The sequence below is a fragment of the Peromyscus californicus genome, unplaced genomic scaffold (genome assembly GCF_007827085.1).
Source record: "Peromyscus californicus insignis strain IS unplaced genomic scaffold, ASM782708v3 Scaffold_2__1_contigs__length_46816999, whole genome shotgun sequence".
NCBI lineage: Eukaryota > Metazoa > Chordata > Mammalia > Rodentia > Cricetidae > Peromyscus > Peromyscus californicus.
The window spans coordinates 376,145-396,060 of NW_026294540.1; the positions used below are offsets into that span (position 1 = coordinate 376,145).

The 19,916-nt window shown below is 46.9% G+C and overlaps 1 protein-coding gene across 16 annotated transcripts in view; it reads right to left on the minus strand.

The window, feature by feature from the left end:
- Positions 1-2,594: 2,594 nt before the first annotated feature.
- Positions 2,595-19,916, minus strand: part of Fbrsl1 (fibrosin like 1) — a 91,976-nt gene continuing 74,654 nt past the window's right edge. For 11 of the 16 annotated variants that reach the window (XM_052754863.1, XM_052754862.1, XM_052754861.1 and 8 more), the window contains 5 exons: positions 18,721-18,798; positions 18,428-18,511; positions 18,052-18,256; positions 9,019-9,147; positions 2,595-4,724 (listed from right to left, as the gene is read on the minus strand). In XM_052754863.1, coding sequence (XP_052610823.1) covers positions 3,878-4,724; positions 9,019-9,147; positions 18,052-18,256; positions 18,428-18,511; positions 18,721-18,798 — 1,343 coding nt within the window. In that variant the 3' untranslated portion in view covers positions 2,595-3,877. The remainder of the gene's footprint in view (positions 4,725-9,018; positions 9,148-18,051; positions 18,257-18,427; positions 18,512-18,720; positions 18,799-19,916) is intronic. The other 5 variants (XM_052754872.1, XM_052754875.1, XM_052754870.1 and 2 more) reach the window with 1 other exon arrangement.

Below are 19,916 nucleotides of genomic sequence, written 5' to 3' on the forward strand. Positions count from 1 at the left end.
GATCAAAGGAATATGTGATCACACCTGGTCAACAAAATATTTTTTTCCTTTCTTTTTTTAAATCCCACTCATTTCCCAGTCCTTCCACACCCACCCTCCACCCTCGCAACTTTCCCCAAAAGAAAATAAAAAATTAAAATTAAAACTAACAACAACATCTTGCTGACACCTCTGGGCAGTGACCTGCTCCTTTATCTACTGCACCTCCTCTCACACCCATCACAGCTGTCCGTCTCCAGTTCCGCTACGCAGAACTGTCTTTCCTGCCTCTCCATCACATAATTATTGTCGTAGTGGCATTGGAAGCTGTGATGTGTCACTCAGTAAACCCTTTTGCCCAAACAGCTTTACTTGCAAATGTTTATTGCAATGAGTCATTGGTCTGGTTCAAGGTCTCTGGCTTCTGCTACACCATCAACACTGGACTCTCACTGAAACTCTTCTCGGGTATTTTGCTGTTGCTCAGAGTCATGGTGATCCTGAGGCTATGGTTCTGCAGGACGGACCCCTTCACACACTTCAGCAACTCATAGAGGGGGTAGGTGTTGGGGTGGGCCAACTCAAAGGCCTGGATCTGGGCCTGGGTGGTAGCTGAGTTGGTCAGCCTACTCTCTACCCTCTGCCTCGCCCCACCAGCTCTCCCCTGCTGGTACTTTCTCCTTGCTGTGGTCATTGAGAGGCAGGGCCAGCTCAGCATGGCCCTCATCATGGCTTCAGGTGACAGCCCAGACCACAGACATCCGCATGGCCCTCGGTGGCAACAGAGGCCACGGACATCAACATAGACCCTGGGGGCAGTAAGGCATGGACCCAGACATGGCCCTCAGTGGCAGCACAGGTCCTGGATATCACCATGGCCTCAGGCAGCACAGGTCTCTCACATCAGCCTGTTCCTCACCACTGTTGAATCTCCAGTTCTGCCTCTCTCTGCAACACAAGAACTGCCCCACTTATCTTTTTCTCTCATCTCTCCACCACATACTTGCTCATCGTAGTGGCACAGAGGGCAGGCCTCTGGCTGTCTCACCAAGTATTCTTGATGCCCAGATGTTGGAATCACTCTGATGAAGCAGATAAGGAAAGCAGATGAATCTCTGTTTGAGGCCAGCCTGGTCTACGTATCAAGTTCCAGGACAGCCTGGTCTACAAAGAGAGACCCAGTCTCAAGAAACAAAAGATGAGGAAGGGCAAGTGCAGTCTCATCTGATCCAGGGGACCCTGGGAGGAAGCACATAGCTGAAAGATCAATCTGAACCATGACTTTCTGGGATACAGGGAACGTTCCCCTCTGCTACCCAATCCGTAGCATCACTGTGTTCATGACGCTTTCATTCTGGGGCTTGGGTAGCATGTGGTTGTAGAGCACTAACAGTTATTGTCAGCAGAGCAGCCATGACTATTTGCAAGAGACCTCCAACATCTGGGTTGTTGATTGCTGATATTTCCTCACAGAAGGAAGGGGACAAGGAGGGTCACTGCCCTCCCGTTCTAGGTGCTCACTCTTGCGCCTCTTCACCATTTCTATGTAATTTGCCCTAACTGAGCATGGCCTAGTGGTTTAGGAAGGTGCTGGGGTATAAAAGCTGGGAAGATCAACCACAGGGCAGCCCATCTATGCAGCTCTAAGTTGTTCTTTTGAGTTCTCATTCATGTTAGGATTTTCTGGTGATGCAGCCACTTTAAGGCACCCCTTATTCTGTAAGAAAGCCCAAGGACTCTGGTGGAACCCTATTTTGGTTTGTCATTGGAGTCCTATCACCCAGGCCTGACATTCAGCAAGGTGACCTGATTAAGACTTCACTTCTGGGCTGGAGAGATGGCTCAGAGGTTAAGAACACTGCTTGCTCTTCCAAAGGTCCTGAGTTCAATTCCCAGCAACCACATGGTGGCTCACAACCATCTGTAATGAGATCTGGCACCCTCTTCTGGCCTGCAGGGATACGTGCAGACAGAACACTGTATATGTAATAAATAAATAAATCTTTGAAAAAAAAAAAAAAGACTTCACTTCCAAACCCAGGCCACAGTGACAATAACACCAAGTCAGATGTACAGGTGGGTCCTGAGCTTCATCTGCATGTGCAGGTGGCAGGATCCTGCACAAATGTGGAAGAAGGCCACTGACTACCTCTAACCCCAAGCATTCTAAGTTTCATTTAATGGACAAAGGGTTAACCTGGTTCTGCATGGTGCTAAACAGTCGGGATCAGATATAACTACATGTGGTAACATGTTCCCAGGAGCTGCAAGCCTCATGCACAAAAAGTGAGAACTTGAAGGGTGGGTTCCATGCAGAAAACCTGGCAAACTCTGGTAATATGGGCTGCTATGGCCAGAATGGTGAGGGTTCATGTGTCACCTGGGCCAAGTTGTAAGGTCAGCAGAGTTCCACGCAGATGGGGGTGTGTGTGTGCAGCAGAGGTGCCACCCACAAAAACACAGCCCCAAGGGAAACAAGGGGGACGGTGAGCAGCCCCACACTGTCTCAGGATGTCCCTGAGGCACTTTGAAGCCCAGAGCCTCCTACCCCAGGGAGGGATACAGACAGTGAGATAGATACCTGCCTCAGAGCCACACAAGACACTGGACCACACTTCATCCAAATCAAGGCTGTATTTATCACTGTTGATTGACATGAAAACAGACTGTTTAAATAACCAGAGTCCACGGTGGAAACACAAGGCCAGCAGGAAGGGACCGAACAAAGCAGACAGGGCTGCTGTATGTTGATTCAGCACAAAAGTGGTGGTCAGGAAACCAAAAAGGACAGCTGACAACACATGGAAAAAGCTTGAGAGGGTCTGAATGCAAAACCAAAGCCAAAGGAGCTACTACAGGCCTAGTGGTGGGAGTGGGGACCGGGAGGGAGGGCAGCCCTCAGACAGATGCTGGGGTACAGGAGGAAGAAAACCAATCTTTTTCTCGGAACCAACTTCTAAGATTCTGTCTGGCTTACACAGATCCAAAGAACACTGCACTAAGGTTAGCACATGGGCGCAGGTCTGTCCTCATAACTAGAGAAATTCCTGAAGTCTGCTTCAGTCTAAGCAGATGCCCAGAAGTGTGGCTCTCTGGGAGGTCCAACCACCCTACAGGAAGCTCAGACGCTGTCTCCCCTACACATCCTGTCTTGCCTCTGAGGCTTGCATAGTTGAAGGGTAGTCGCGGCAGTTACTCTGCTGAGAGAGTTCACAACTGACAGCCCGAGTGGGTTTTTGTGACCACGTACACAAATAACCAGAGGGGTTTCTAGAAACTTGTTATAGACTGTCCAGGTTAAGAATTTAATAAGTTTTATAATTATATCAACAGAATATTTACATTTTTTTCTAAAAAACAAACCAAAGAAATCTTCTTACACCTATGCATAATAGAATAAGGCAGAAAACCCAAAGTTTTGTACATTATTATTAATTATTATGTTAATATATATCTGTAACTTCGGTTCCAAGTACCAAGGGAAGGCCAGAGCCGGGCCTGAGTGCGGAGCCTCACAGTGCGCTGGACAGAAAGACCGTTTCTTTCCATAAATAAGACAAACTCTGGGGCTCAAATGGGATCTGAGAAGTGAAACTGTAAATCCCAACTAAAAATTCTTTTTTTTTTGGTTCTTTAAAATGTCGTTAGAGCACAAAATTAAGAAAAATACAAAACCATTAAAAATGCTTGTCACCTGGGGGAGAGGTGGGGAGGTACAAAGCTAAATTTTTCCCAGTGACCTAATCGCAAGCTCGGAAAATGAAGTCACCCCCAGAAAAGCGTAAGGTCCTCGACTACACAAGCAAGCCGCAGCGTGGAGCGAGCTGCGCTGCTCCTGGACTCGGGGAACTGTGCTCAGGTCCCAGGAATTTAAGTGAGCCAGTCCACTCCGCTGGAACTACCGCGCCTCCACTTCAGGTGGGTTGCACGCCGCGGGAGAGTAGTCGCGCGCCTCGCCAGGCCCGAGCGCCAGCGGCGTCGTCCTGGGGCGCGCGGGTGGCGTGGACACCCCGCCTGCAGCCACCAGGGGAGGAGGCGCACCGAGTGCGGCGGCAGCCGGCGGGGTCCGGGCCAGGAGTACGCCGTGCAGCGCGCCAGGAGTCAGGCGCGGGTAGTGCATCGCAGGCAGGAGCGAGGCGTCTGGGTCGGGGGCGCGTGCGCGCTCCAGCTCCTCCCGGCGCACGTCCCGCAGGCGGTCGGGGCTGTAGTCGTGAGGCTCGCGGTCGCGGTAGGCGCGCTCAGAGAGCTCAAAGGGAGCGGAGCCCACAGCGGACGGCGGGGCGGGAAAGGTGCGGCGCGGAAGTTCTAGGCCCCGGTAGGTGTCGCGCGGCGGGTCCCACACGAAGCCCGGCGTGCCCAGGCCCAGATGTGTGGCTGTGGAGTGCACGCTGACGCCCGTGAGCTCTGGTGTTTGGTCTTCCCTGCGCTCCTCCTTTACCTTCACGTCGCCCTGGGGCCGCTCAGGCGTCTGCTTCCCGGACTCCCGACCCAACAGGCCTGCCAGGCGCAGGCAGTCACCCAGGGCTGCCTTGCAGTAGGGCGATGGAGGTCGTGCAGCCAGTTTGGCGCCATCCTCTTTGCCAGGTGAGTGGCTCTCCTTGACCCGAGGCTCAGCCTCGCGGTCTGTGAGGATCCCAGGGCGGCCCAGCTCACCAGGGCCCCGCTGCAGGAGGCTGCTGATGGGGTGGCCCACTGGTGCTGCAGGCGAGCCATGGCTCAGCAGGCGTGTCTTCTCCAGGAGGTCCCTGGGGACGACAGGATAGAGCCATCACCTAGAGCAGCTATAGCTCCTAGAAAGCTGTTTGTCAGGTTCCTGCTGTGTGGAGCCTCTGCATCCTGGGCTCCAGGGCTTGTCCAGTGTTACAAGTACCCCAGCTGTGAACACACTGTTGATAATAGGAAGCTCTGACATCTCTTCCCTGGGGTGGGGGCTAGGGGAGGCAAGGCAACATGGCTACCCCAATCCTGGAATTCCCTGCTCAAAAGTAAGCATTCTCAGGCTTAGGGGTGTGCAGTTGCTTTCTGGTCATTTGAGGGTCCTGAAAACACTCCTCTACACCAGTTTTTCTGGTACGGTCCCCAGCTGTGCCTACAGCAGGCTCTTCTCCCACATTTGCTCCTAGTATAGAAGTCTGGGGCAGGCCCCGGGCTGTTCTCACCGAGTTTAGTCTGTCACACTGGCCAGCTCTGCTCTCACCAGGCAAAGGACCCTGAGCCCCAGAGCCTGACCTCAGAGAGCACCCTAAGGAGGACTGTGCCTGCTGCAGGAACTGCATGGATCAGAGTAGGCTTTACCTCCCATGGAGAGGCCCCTGATCTTCCGCCCCACCTTCAGTTACGTCCTCAGTGCTGACAGTGGGCTGCAGCACATGTATAGGCCTGAGGCCACCCTAAGTTCTGGGTACTCTGACCCACACATCTGCTTGGCACCTTTACTCCCATGTAAGCTCTTCTTTCCAACCGACTTCTGCTACTACGGAAAGCAGTCTGTGGGGTAGCCCTCACCCCACAGACTCCCAGGACTCCCAGTACCTGACTTTGACCTGACTTCAGATCAGCAGTCTCCCAGACGTCACTGGGTGTGGACTTTAGTCCTAGCACTAGGGAGGCAGAGGCAGAAGGATTTCTGTGAGTTCGAGGATCACATGGGGAGATTGTATAGGGAGCTGGAACTCACTATGTCTACAAGTCTCCCCATCTCAAAAAAAAAGAAAAGAAAAAGAAAAAGAAAAGAAAGTTCACTTGTTATTCCCATGAAATATCCCCATCCTTAATGCAGAAGAAGTAGACACCCAAAAGGTACACTGCTTAGGGTTTATTGGGCTTTGGGACATACTGCCTCGGGCAACTCCTAGGAGCATCAACCAAGCAGGTTTTGACCCAGGGATGCCTGTTAAAAACACCCATTATATTGATTTTAGTAGCCTATACCTTTCCCAGATATAACGCACAGCCGAAGTGCACCCCTATCAACAAGAGCCTTGTATTGGGGACATCTATGGAGAAAGGAACCCTGAAGCTCTCAGTTTGCCTCCACCTGGAGGCCTTTCCTCTCTGCTAGTATTTAAGCCAGGGAGGTCTTTATTTTTGTAAAGTAGGTCTTTACACACAGCTCCCTCAGAGCCCTCAGGGGAGTCTAGCCATGGTTCCTCTGCCAGGTCAGTACCCTGGAGTCTGGTTAAGAAATTGTGGGGTACTGACTTACCCAGGAACCACAGCTCTGCACAATGCCAACATTGGAGGCATTAGGACAGGTGAAGGGAAGGGCTGGTGCAAGGAATAGGGTGGGGTGGAGTAAGGACTGGGTGGGTGTGGGTGTATATGGAAAAAGTGGGAGGAGAAGGGGCGGGCAGAGTCAGGAACAATGTAGACCTGAGGGGTTAAGGACCTAAAAACTGAGAAACTCCAGACAGGAAGGCTGGCATGTTGATCCAGGAAGTGTCTGATAGAAACAACCTGCACTGGGACCTTCCACCCTAAAAGCTCCGTTTTCTACCTTATAAACCCCCAAGCTCCTGAGCCTGGGCACCCAGTCTCCACTCCCACAGAGAGTGCTGCTCTCCATGTTCTGACTGAAGGCATCTGCTTCTGTAGAAGTCAGTCTCCTCACTTTTATGTTGCCTTGCTCAATCTAGAGCTAACATTTGGTGCCGAAACCCAGGGGGCTTGGGGGTCCTACACCCCTTCCTCTGAGTAACCTTTCCTCCTGCCCCTTAGCCATCTCCCTACCTTCTCTGACACCAGTCTCACCCAGGGCTGCTTACCTGGCATACTACCTGAAACCTTGGGTCTTTGTGGCCTTTGTCTTCATATGCAGTGCAAGCCACGTTCTGAGGTTTTAGTGGTGTGCCATATAAACTCAGTTTGACTCTTCCTGATCTGCCCACCCCCTCTCGCCATCTACCGACCTCTAGAGCAAAGGCCTTTTGCCATTCCCCACACCAGGGCATCCAACATCCACACATTAAGGTAAAATCCAGGTTGAGTTTACAAGCGCCCTCAACTGACATCTCAGAGGTCCTCCAGCTTCCTGCCTCTGGCTTTGCCTGCCAGGTCACTGTCATTGGGGTCAATTGTTTCCAGTCCCTCTCTGGTTGTAGGTGACCACTTATAACCAGAAACAAGCTTCAACTTACCTGGCCTAAAGTAGGGTATACAATATCCATTCTAGGCACTTTTGGCTTGCCTTAAACCTTTAGACATTAGTAAGCCTGTTGACTGAGGTCTGGACCCAACACAAATTGGATACTACTTTTGGCTTTCAAAGTCTCCCCGACTCAGAAAACTTCGTAAGATGGAGGGGCAACAGTTCTGCAAGTCTCTTGCCTCCCTCCATTCCTGCATATCAGGTTTCTCTGTGTGTAGCCCTGGCTGGCCTGGAACTCTCTCTGTAGACCAGGCTGTCCTCAGATCTCAGAGATCTGCCTGCCTCTACCTCCTGAGTGCTGGGATTAAAAGCATTCGTAGCCCATCACACCTAATTCCCGAAACTCTTTCTCAGACGCTAATCTGACTGATGAGGCCCCTCCCTATCAAACTTTTCTCCCATTCTGCCTCTGTGTCACAGGGATGATCTGTGAAACACAGATCTCTTTTCTTTGACACAAAAGGTCCAATTAAGATCTGGGACCTCTTCCCCCCAAGGGACCCCATAAATCCTGCCCGGTTCAGTTCTGGTCCAAAGGATTGTTGAAGGTTTTAAATTATCCCAGTTGTGCCACAACAGAATCTTATCTGCTTTGGTGCCAAACAGGAATTGCTGGTACCCTGCCCACCCCCCATCCTGAAATTGGGCTGGTAACATTCCTTAGGGAGATTCAGAAGTTACTCTTCACCTGGAGATAAACATTTAAAAAAAAACAACAACAAGCATCTTTATCTCTTTTTCCTTCTCCTGTCTATTCTGCAACTCTGAGGGAGAAATGCTGTGATCCATCTACTACACCTGCTACTCTATCAGCTACCTATGGACCCTGCTTCCTCAAGCCAAGACTATGACATTCTTTCCTGTTCATTTTGCTATTTTAGGCTCTTATGCCACAGGTACCATCTCCTCCTGTATCCATCCACATTAACTAAAGTGTCTTCTTAAAGAAAAGGGTGTAACAATACACACGAACTGAGAGATGGTGGATCCCACTGGGACTTGTGCTCTGGTGGGGGATGGGCTCACCTTGAACAGAAAGGAATCATGTGGTTTGCCGCCATCCAGCTGGTGACCTCATTAAGATGGAAGCAACTGTGTGAGTTGGCCACCATCTTTGCTAATGATATCATAAAGTAGGCAAATGTCATGTGACCTTGTTGCCATCTTGGTTAATGTAATCACATGGCATCAACAAAAATAGAAGCATCCATAAAACTCCCTGGTACTTCTAAGTCCTCTGGGGATCACTGCAGCCCTTTTATGTTAAATTATAGAGGTAATTGATGAACCAGCCTGCTTCCATCTTGGGCTTGAAAGCCATCTTTAAAAAAAAAAAGTCAGCCGGGCGGTGGTGGCGCACGCCTTCAATCCCAGCACTCGGGAGGCAGAGACAGGCGGATCTCTGTGAGTTCGAGGCCAGCCTGGACTACCAAGTGAGTTCCAGGAAAGGCGCAAAACTACACAGAGAAACCCTGTCTCGAAAAACCAAAAAAAAAAAAAAAAAAAAAAAAAAAAAGTCAATGAAATGATCCCTAATGATATTCTGCTATACTCATAGATTGTTGCCTAGCCCAATGGTCATCCGAGAGGCTTCACCCAGCAACAGATGGAAACAGATGCAAAGACCCACAACCAAGTATTAGGCAGAGCTTGGAGAATTCTGTGGAAGGAGGAGGAGGAAGGATTGTAGGAGCCAGAGGGGTCAAGGACATCACAAGAAAACCCACAGAATCAACTAAACTGGGTTCCTAGGGGTTCACAGAGAATGAACTGACAGCCAGGGAGCCCGCATGGGACTGGCATAGGCTCTCTGCATATATGGTACAGTTGTGTAGCTTGGTCTTCTTGTGGGACTCCTAACAGTGGGAGCAGGGGCTGTCTCTGACTCTTACCTGTCTGCTTTTGGGACCCTTTCCCCTACCGGATTGCCTCGTCCAGCCTTAACAGAAGAGGAGGTGCCTAGTCTCACTGCAACTTGATATACCATGGCTGGTTGATATTCATGGAAGGTCTGCCCTTTTCTGAAGAGAAATGGAGAAGGAATGGATGGAGGCGGGGAGGTAGAAGAGAGGGACTGGGAGGGGAAACTTCAGTCAGGATGTAAAAACAAACAAAATATCAAAGGGAGATACAATAAAAAATAAATTAAGAAAAACTAGGTTCCTTCCTGTTTATGATCAAATCTGTTTCTCAAAGATTGGGCTATGCCTAATCTCTAACCTAACTACAAATGGTTCTGTACTGCCTGCTCCAGGAAACAGCAACCATGTCTTTGTTTCAAAAGGTTATTAATGACCACCTTGTTATGTTCTGCTCCTGTAACCCTGCCTCTGCCTACCAAATCCCTCATTTGGAAACCCCCTTCCTCTGAGCTATAAAAATCCTTATCTTGCCCATGTCCAGTGCTGACCTCTAAAACCCGCCTTAGCGGGGAGATAGCCTGTGTAGATGAATAAAAAAAGCTTGCTTTAATTAATTCTTTGGGCTGGGTGATGGTGGCCCACTCCCTTAATGCCAGCCAGCATTGGGAGGCAGAGGCAGGTGGATCTCTGAGTTCAAAGCCAGTCTGGTCTACAGAGCGAGTTCCAGGACAGCCAAGGCTACACAGAGAAACCCTGTCTTGGAAAACTCAAACAAACAAACAAAACAATCCAGTAACATCAGATGTCTAAGGAGGCATATACATCTATATATAGATATGTGTGTGTATACATACATACATACATACATACATATATATATATATATACATTTTAATGTTGTCTTTATTTTGACAATGTGGTGATCTGAATAAGAATGACCCCCATTTGCTCATATAGGTGTGACTTTGTTGGAGAAATTGTCATTAGGGTGGGCTTTGAGGTTTCAAAATCCCATGCCAGGCCCAGGCTCTCACTCTCTTCTCTGTACTTTCGGATCAGGATGTAGCCCTCAGCTACTGCTCCAGTGCCATGCTCTGTACCATGATGATAATGGGCTAATCCTCTGAAACTGTAAACAAGCCCTCAATTAAATGCTTTCTTGTATAAGAATTGTGGTCATGGTGTCTCTTCATATCAATAGAACAGTGACTAAGACAGAAGTTGGTACAAGGAATGGGTATTGCTGTGACAGGCCCGACCATGCTGTTTGTTGGAGGAATATGAAAGACTTTGGGATTTTAGATTAGAAAAGTGATTGAATGCTCTAAGCGGGACTTACTGGGCCATCCTGGTAGGAGCATGGACAATGGTGCTGAGGGTGATATGAACTGTGATGGCTCAGTTCAGGAAATTTCAGAAGGGAAGAATATTCACAAGTGGCCTAGAGACCATTCTGTGATATTTTGGCAAAGATGAGGCTGCTTTTTGCCCCTGTTCTAAAAATTTGCCTGAGGCTAAATTGAAGAGTTTTTAATTAATGGTGCTGGCAGAGGAGATTTCAAGACAGCCTAGTATTAACTGTCATGTGGTTATTAGTTGTCACTCTTGTGCAGATTTTATGCAAGCTGGACAAAGAGAAATACAGAAATCTACAGTTTGACGAGAAAAGGAGCAAATAGGAAGTGTAACAGAGCTAAGTCCAGGGCTCAAGGAGATAACAAGTTTAAAGAAAAACCTGATGCTAAGTGAAATAAAGGCAGCTGTGATCTCACAGAAAGACCCACCCAGCTAAGTTTCCAATTTGTGAAAAGGAATTAAAGGAACCCTTAAGCAGTGAGGGAAACCACTAAAAACAGAAATCTAATGCAGATGTAACTGAACAAGGGAGCCATGTTCCAGCTCAAGCCAACAGCAGAACCTGGCAGTTTTGGCCACGTCGTGGTTCTGGCTTTAGAGTCAAGGATACAAGAAGGGGTTGTAGAATCTCCCTCCATGGCTAAGCTGCTGAGGCTAGGCACATGTCAGGGGTGTCCCTGCCTGCAGACCCAGAGAGGCCATTGGATGAAGCTATGAAGGTGATGCCTGAATTGCATTGGAGACCTTAAGATGTTAGAGATGCCAGTTGTGGGATACCTGACAAGGAGAGCTGCAGACTGGGTATGGAACCAGCCCAAGAGAGACAAGTGTGTTGTAGTGAACAAAGCTGGAAGGAGCTGGAGATCTGAAGAGCTTTGACATCAGACATGGAGATGCAGAATCTAGAGTTTGTCCTACTGGCTTTTGGTCTTGCTTTGGTGCCATATTTCCTTACTATGCTCCCTCCCTTCCTTCTGGAGTGGTAATGTATTTTCTCTGCCATTGTATGTTAGAAGTATGTGATCTGCTTTTGTTATTTTGATTTTACAAGGTGTTATAGTTAAGGGATTGCCTTAAGTCTCAGAAGAGACTTTGGACTTTTAAACAGGGTTGAGTTGTTATAGACTATGGAGACTTTTGGAGTTGGACTGAAAGCATTTTTTTCATTATGATACGGCTACAAGCCTGTGGGGGCCAGGGAGTACAATATGGCGTTTGAGTAAAAACCCAAGGCTCACAGGTGTGGCCTTGTTGGAGGAAGTCTGTCAGTTGGGGGTGAGCTTTGAGGTTTCAAAATCTAGTCCCTCCCACCTTCCACTTGCAGATCAGGATGTAGCTCTCAGCTACTGTTCTAGTACCATGCTTGCTGCCATGATGATAATGGACTGACCCTCTGAAACTGTAAGCAAGCCCCCATTAAATGCTTTCTAAGAGTTGCCATGGTCATGGTGTCTCTTCACAGCAATAGAACAGTGACTAAGACATGGTCTTTACACGATACATTTACTGGCTTCTAAGAGCCTGAGCATTTTCCCAGCTATGTTCCTCCAACACTGGCATACTAACAAAGGTAGCTAACACTTTTGAGATTCATGGAGACCCAGAGCTAAACATTGTTAAAGCACAGATCCCAACAGAGACCCATGGCCTATGGCAGGCTCTGCTGGGTCTCAATGCCTGCTATTTCTGCCTGGTATGTCCAGGCCTGTTTTCCTCTGAGAGAACATGTTTCTTCTCCCCCTCCAATACTCTTTTGTTCCACAAGTATCTGCTTTTGTTTCTGCCTGAACCAACAATACGTTTACTCGAGATCTCTATGCTAAGTTTCCCTTTCACAAAAAGGATTATAAAAAACAATCCCAATGAACAATAAGATTCAAAAATTTGGATTTATTAAAATATATCTTATGTGTTGTGGGATGTCCTGTATGCTGTGAATATATGTTACTATGATTGATTGATAAATAAAACACTGATTGGCCAGTAGCCAGGCAGGAAGTATAGTGTAGGTGGGACAAGAAAGAGGAGAATGTTGGGGAGAAGAAGGCTGAGTCAGAAGACGCTGCCAGCCACCACGAGGAGAAGCATGATGTAAGATACCGGTAAGTCACGAGCCATGTGGCAAGGTATAGATTTACAGAAATGGGTTAATTTAAGATATAAGAACAGATAGCAAACAGCCTGCCATGGCCATACAGTTTTATAAGTAATATAAGTCTCTGTGTGTTTACTTGGGGGACGCTAGTGGGAGAGATTTGCCCTGACTGCCGGCAGCCCAGGACACAGGAAAACCTCAGCTACACTTATGTGTGATTATGAATCCATAGACTCTCTGTCTACATGATTATTATTTGTTTTTTATATCATGTACTTAGTACAAACTGACTTATATGTAAGCACTCATGTAAACTAAAGTTGTCAAACTTGACCCAACTTCATTTTGTTCATAATAAGACTGAAATGTTAAGAAACAAAATAATGGCTGGGCAGTGGTGGCGCAAGCCTTTAATCCCAGCACTTGGGAGGCAGAGGCAGGTGGATCTCTGTGAGTTCGAGGCCAGCCTGGTCTACAGAGTGAGATCAGGACAGGCACCAAAACTACACAGAGAAACCCTGTCTCGAAAAATCAAAAAAAGAAAAAAAAAAAAATAACGATAAAAGACAAAAATATATTTAATCAATGTGATCACATAGGTAAAACAAATAGAGATACCTAATGACCCTGAGTCTTTCTTTGGGCAATTAACATGAATTTTTAAATTTAAAATCTGCTTTTAAGGATAAGATATAGTCAAGAGCGGGGCGGTGGTGGCGCACGCCTTTAATTCCAGCACTCGGGAGGCAGAGCCAGGCGGATCTCTGTGAGTTCGAGGCCAGCCTGGGCTACAGAGTGAGTCCCAGGAAAGGGGCAAAGCTACACAGAGAAACCCTGTCTCAAAAAACCAAAAACCAAAAAAAAAAAAAAAAAAAGATATAGTCAAGATATTATCTCCTTAATCCTTATCTTAATTCTGGTTCTATAACATGGCCCTATTGAGGATATAAATAACTAAGAGATAAATAACACCTTGCTGGAGAGGTGGCTCAGAGATTAAGAGCACATACTATTCTTTAAGAGGACCAGAGTTCGATTCCTAGCATCCATATCAGGTGGCCCACAACTCCAGTTCCAGAGGTATCTGACACCTCAGCCCTCTAAGGGCACCTACACTCACATGTGCATACCTACCCACAGACAAACCCATACACATAATTGAAAATAATTTAACAATTTAATGTTTCAAGAGATGATTACTCTTACTTCAGGATGTATCTTCCTATTAGACAATTGCCCTCCCTTTACATAAGAGTAACTCATATCTATGCTTTTGAATACATTTTGTATATGAATGAATGTATATAGAAATGAAAACATTTAAAGTATACTTTTGACTACTACTACCTTTTTAAAAACAAACGGCCGGGCAGTGGTAGCCCACGTCTTTAATCCCATCACTCAGGAGGCAGAGACAGGTAGATATCTGAGTTTGAGGCTAGCCTGGTCTATAGAGTGAGTTCCAGGACAGCCTGGGCTACACAGAGAAACGCTGTCTTGAAAAACAAACAACAACAAAAAACCCCTAGTATCTATTTCTTAGAATATAGGGTTTCTGACCTATCTTCTATGTTAAATCACTGCCGTCTTCATCCCTTTTGCCCTGCTGACCTAAAATAATCATAGTGAGACTTCTTTTTCTATTCTTTTTTTTTTTTTTGGTTTTCCAAGACAGGGTTTCTCTGTGTTGTTTTGGTGTCTATCCTGGATCTTGCTTGTAGACCAGGCTGGCCTCGAACTCACAGAGATCCGCCTGGCTCTGCCTCCCAAGTGCTGGGAGTAAAGGTGTGCGCCACCACGGCCTGGCCCATAGTGGGACTTCTTAAATGTCAATACTCCTTCACAAAAAGAGGAGATAAACAGGCCATGTGTGGTGGTTGAAATGAGAATGGCCCCCATATATCCAAATATATTCAAATGCTTGATTCCCAGTTGGTAGAACTGTCTGGGAAGGTCTAGGAGGTATGGCCTTGTTGGAGGAGGTATGTCACTGGGAGGGTGTTTGGGGGCTTCAAAGCCCTCACCAGGCCCAGTCTTGGACTCTCTCTCACTTCCTGCTACTTGCTAATCAGATGCAGTTCTCAGCTACTGCTCCAGCACCAGGCCTACCTGCGGCCATGCTCCCTGCCATGATGATAATGGACTAATCCTCTGAAACTTTAAGCAAGCCCCAATTAAATCCTTTCTTTTATAAGTTGCATTGGTCACGGTGTTTCATCACAGCAATAAAACAGTAACTAAGACACTATCCCAGCCAATTTTATGTACACAAAGGGCAGAGGATCCATCTATGTGCCTGTAAAAAGAGCCCTCACACATACCGAGTAAAGACTTTTCAGTGACTGCTTCTGAGTCACGCATCAGCAAGCCCTTACCAATTCTCTGTAAGTAACCTCAAAAAACTCACTGGTTTCTTCAGGGTGAACGTTAATGAAATTGAACTTTAGTTTGTCATTAGGAACTTATAAGGAAGAGATAGACATTGCTTAGTTTCCCTCTAAAGGAGGGAAGGGGGGGAAATCTCATAACACATAGGAAATTCATTTGTTAATGCCATTATGTCTCATGGTATTAAAAGGATATAAAGATGAAAGTGTTTTAATTATTATATATATAAAAGCTAAGATGGCTGGATGTCTCCAGAATGGAAAAGAAAACTAGAAAGTTTTTGAAAGTTATGAAGTTCTCAGTGTGGTATTTAGGGTATACAAAGGATGAGATTTATAGATAAAATATATGATATTAACATTTCTAAGGTTAAAGATCAACAATTACAAGGACTAATTAAAATGTATGTCTAATCAAAGTTTATTGAAAATGTCAGACTTTTAAAAATATTTCATAGTAGTTAAAAGTACCAGATTGATATATGTGATCTGGGTATTCAATAACTATATTTGGGCTGGGTGGTGGTGGTGCACGCCTGTAATCCTAGCACTCAAGAGGAAGAGGCAGGCAGATCTCTGTGAGTTGAAGGCCAGCCTGGTCTACAAGGCCAGTTCCAAGATGCCAGGACTACTACACAAAGAAATCCTGTCCTGAAAAACCAAAAAAAAACAAAACAAAAAAAAAGTATTTGGAGGCACATATTAATATAGCCAGAGGGACTAAAACGGAGAATATTCTCCCCCTTGCCTTTCAAGGATAACTAGGTCCTGGGGTACTGTGGAACATCCCTTGAAATGTTCTGTAACCATAGGAAGTCACCTGCTTTCTTGTTCAGAGAAACCATGGAGACCCCATCTGGTATATTCTAACCAGTGTCCAGTCTACAAAGAGGAAGGTCAACACAGAGGAAAACTTTCCTCCTTACTTCCAAGTAAACAATGGTCAGGAAAGGCCTTTGACGTAGATGGACTAGAGACTAGAGGAGCCAGGAGGTTCCTTCTGCACCCAGACGGCCCCTTAGGACAGGATCCTCAATTAGCCCTGACAGTACAAAAACAAAGATTAGGGGCTGGAGAGATTGCTCATCAGTTAAGGACACTGGCTGCTCTTCCAGAGGTCCCGAGTTCAATTCCCAGCAACCACATGGTGGCTCACAACCATCTATAATGGGACCTGATGCCCTCTTCTGGCATTCAGGCATATATGCAGACAGAGCACTCATACATTAAAAAAAATAATTAAATTCAATTTTTTAAAAAATTAATTTTGGCTACTGACATGGTGTTAAACATCCAGCAGGAAAGTGTAGCCAGAATTAAAATGATCAGTGTGTTTAACAGTTTAAGGGATTGCAGTCCTCAGCGATTACACTTAAACACATGAAATGTTATTTGGATACTATTTCTCACTAACAGTTCTCTTTCTGATAGGATAAGACCTCCCTTGGCGTCCTTCAGCACAGCAGTGTCTATCTACAGCTGAGCAAACAGGCCTATCACCTTAAATACTGACGTCAAACCTAAAGTTTGTCTTTACCAACTATGGAACGCTATCTCTTCTCACAGCTGTGACGTGTCTTTCTGGACCCTACCCACCCTGAGTTAAGGAGGCTACCAGGTACTCTGTCATCAAATTTACAGGCTTGGAAAATTATTCAGGATGCTCAAGTGGTGTCCTAGGGACATTGGCAGACAATCCTAGAAAAAAAGGACCCAGGAAGATTCAACATCTCTTTTAAATTGTCAGTTAAATGCTGACTTTGACTGACTTCTCTTGTTCTTTATGTAGGAGTCTGATGCAATAAACAGCTGGTCACAGTTATCCTGCTACAGGGCTCTGGTGCATGGTTCAGACAGTTGTACAATTATATTTCACCCTACCAAACAAAACTACATTAAAAAACTTTCCTCATTAACTTTCTCTCTCTCTTTCTGTTGTTTGTTTGTTTTGTTTTTGTCTTTCAGGACAGGGTTTCTCTGTGTAACAGCTCCAGCTGTCCTGGAACTCTTTGTAGACCTGGCTGGCCTCAAACTCACACAGATCTGCCTGCCTCTGCCTCCTGAGTGCTGGGAGGAGGCATGCATCATCACCGCCTGGCTAACTTTGTCTCTTAATGTTTCCCACAAGGTTGTAAAAAAGGAGATCTGATGGCTGATTCTGAAATTATGCTGGCCAATGACAAATGTGTGAAGTTTCCCATCAAACCAGTGGCCTTACATCCTGTAATTGACTAGTGACAAAAACCATTGATCTTGCTAACGCCTCTGATAAAGCCCGCCAAAGGTCCTTGAGATGGTTTTCTTGCCTGTTCACTTCTTCTAATAAGGGCAAAACTGCTCAACTATTTAACTATACTCTCAGTAAGAACTAAATAGTACTAGCAGCCTCACTTTTTTGTTACAAATGCTACCTCACTCATATACCACAGTCCAAGGATGCATGCTGTCACCAAACATCTGTCTTATGTTCTGGACCTTTGCCACCTGCTGAGTTTTATGTAGCTCCTTAGACTGACCCTTCTCGGAGGCACTCTTTGCTGCTGTCTTTTACAGGCCCCCTTTGCCAGCTATAAGGCAGTTAGGTGGTCTGTGTACCAAACCCCTAACAGCAGTCAGATGATTTCTAAAAAGGGACTGATGGATCATCCAACTCATCCTTCTTGCCATTCTGGGCATTTTTTCTTTTAGAACTCAGAACAATAGCTGGACTGCATTAACTTCTGTCTGGCCAACTCTCATAAAACCTTAAAGAAATTTCAGATCAGCTTAATATCCTTCAGGACCAACTCGTTTCTTTGGCTGCCAAAATTAAAGAGGATATGTTGTCCACCCCTCTACCCCACCCCACCCCGTATTTGTTCTTGGGGTCTGGAGTGAAGGGTAAATGGACCTAAAAGCCTCGGGTGAGCTGAGAAACTCTGGACAGGTAAGCTGAGAACATCCGCAGGCAGTATAGAGCTGGGAGCTCCTGACAAGGTCCTCATATCAACCTCTGTTGGTATTTACAACTTTAAGAATGAAAGAGAATCTATCTGCAGATGGAATCTTCTACCCCAAAAGTTCCCTTTTCTGCCTGTGTGCAGTCTCCACTCCAATGGACAATCTGCTTCTATAGAAGTCAGTCTCCTTTATTTTCATGTCATTTCTTTGATCAATCCCGATCTAACAGACTAGACAGGTAAGAAACCAAACCAGGTAGAGAGTCTCAGGGCCAGATGAACTCACCGCTCATGCTCTTCCTGGCCCTTGTCAGGCTCTCGGTCGTGGTTGGTCAGGGCTGAGAAGCGCTCTGTATCCATTGGCTTGGGCCATGGGGGCGGGGTAGGAAAGGAAGGTGGTGCCCGGTGCAGCCGGTTCCAGGCGTCATGGGGGCTGGGCAGGCCAAGCAAAGCTGTGCCCTCCTTGGGGGCAAAGATGCTACTCCCTGGTGCTGAAGTGGGAAATGAGGACAGAGGGCCAGGAGTGTGAGCTGGACAAGATGCCCCTCAACACTGCACATTGCCCAACCCTAACAGGCTGTGAGAAGCCTTAACCTAGAGGGAGGTCAGTGTGCAAGACAGGAGGGTAAGGGGCAGTGGAATGGATGTGGCCGGTCACTCACTCAGTGCGTGGCTGCCCAGACCTCCAAAAGCGTGGCTGCCCAGGCTCCCCAGGCCTCCAAAGGTGCTGGATCTGCTGAAGGGGTCTGCAGGGGGTGAGGGGAAAGCAACAAGGGGTCAGGAATCTGTAAGGCTTCCACCCTGCCCCAGACTGAAAGGGTGGCCCAGGAGGAGCTTCTTAGTCTGGGCAGGTGCCACCCATATTGATCTGAGAGGTCGTGAGACCTCCTTCCCACCCATTCACATCCCTCCTTGAGGTCTGTGGAAGATGCATCTAGGCTTCTCGGTCACGTACCTGTCAGATGACCAGTGGGCAGGAAGCTGCCATGATGAGCTGAGGGTCCAAACGGGTTGGTGGTTGGATGAGCGGCACCTAGATGGAGGGTAGCCAGGTTGACAAGAGCCCCCAGACCTGGGACCGCCTGCTGCTAGTGGTGGGTCACAGGTGGAGCCAGTTTACTTTGGGAGCCTCCATCTCCCATCCTCTCACTTCTACATCACTCTACAGGTGTATGGTTATATCATGAGGTTGGAATTTAGTCGGCTCTCCAGATCTGGGGCCGCAAGGTGGTCAGGGGCAGTAGTACTGACTGTAGCAGAGCTCCCCAGAGAAAGAAGCCAAGATGTGGATAAAAATGGAGAGGGAAGGCCCAAGTAAGTGAGCCACAATGGGACTGATCCCCAAGGTAGCTACCCCAAGGTTTAAAATGATCCTGGCTTAACCCAAGGGAGGCAGGTAGTCTCGGGTCCATAGTTTTGGGTACAATTTCTATTTTTTTTTTTAAAGATTTATTTATTTATTTTTTATACAGTATTCTGCCTGCATGTATTCCTGCAGGCCAGAAGAGGGCACCAGATCTCATTACCGATGGTTGTGAGCCACCATGTGGTTGCTGGGAATTGAACTCAGGACCTCTGGAAGAACAGTCAGTGCTCTTAACCTCTGAGCCATCTCTCCAGCCCCAATTTCTATTTTCTAGCTAAATGGAATTTTAAAATGAGTAATGATTAAGAAACAAAACACCCATGAATGCTTCTATAACTCTTATTTTATTTTTATTTTTTTTTTTGTTTTTCGAGACAGGGTTTCTCTGTAGCTTTGGAGCCTGTCCTGGACTAGCTCTGTAGACCAGGCTGGCCTCGAACTCACAGAGATCCACCTGCCTCTGCCTCCCGAGTGATAGGATTACAGGCATATAACTCTTAAATACCCTGTTGATGGGTTAGAAGATAATACCAGAAAGGAATAAATTTCCTTTCCTGTAGTTTCAACTCAGTCTCAGTAAAAAAAATATCAAATGTCTAGTGGACACTAGGCAGGTTTAAGAAATGGAGAACTTAGCCGGGCGGTGGTGGCGCATGCCTTTAATCCCAGAACTCAGAAGGCACACGTGTGCATACACACAGGCTGAAATAACATTCTCAGAGAGGCCTGAAATTGATGCTGGCCCTCAACTTGTCTACCAATATCTGGGCTCGGACTCTGAGTTT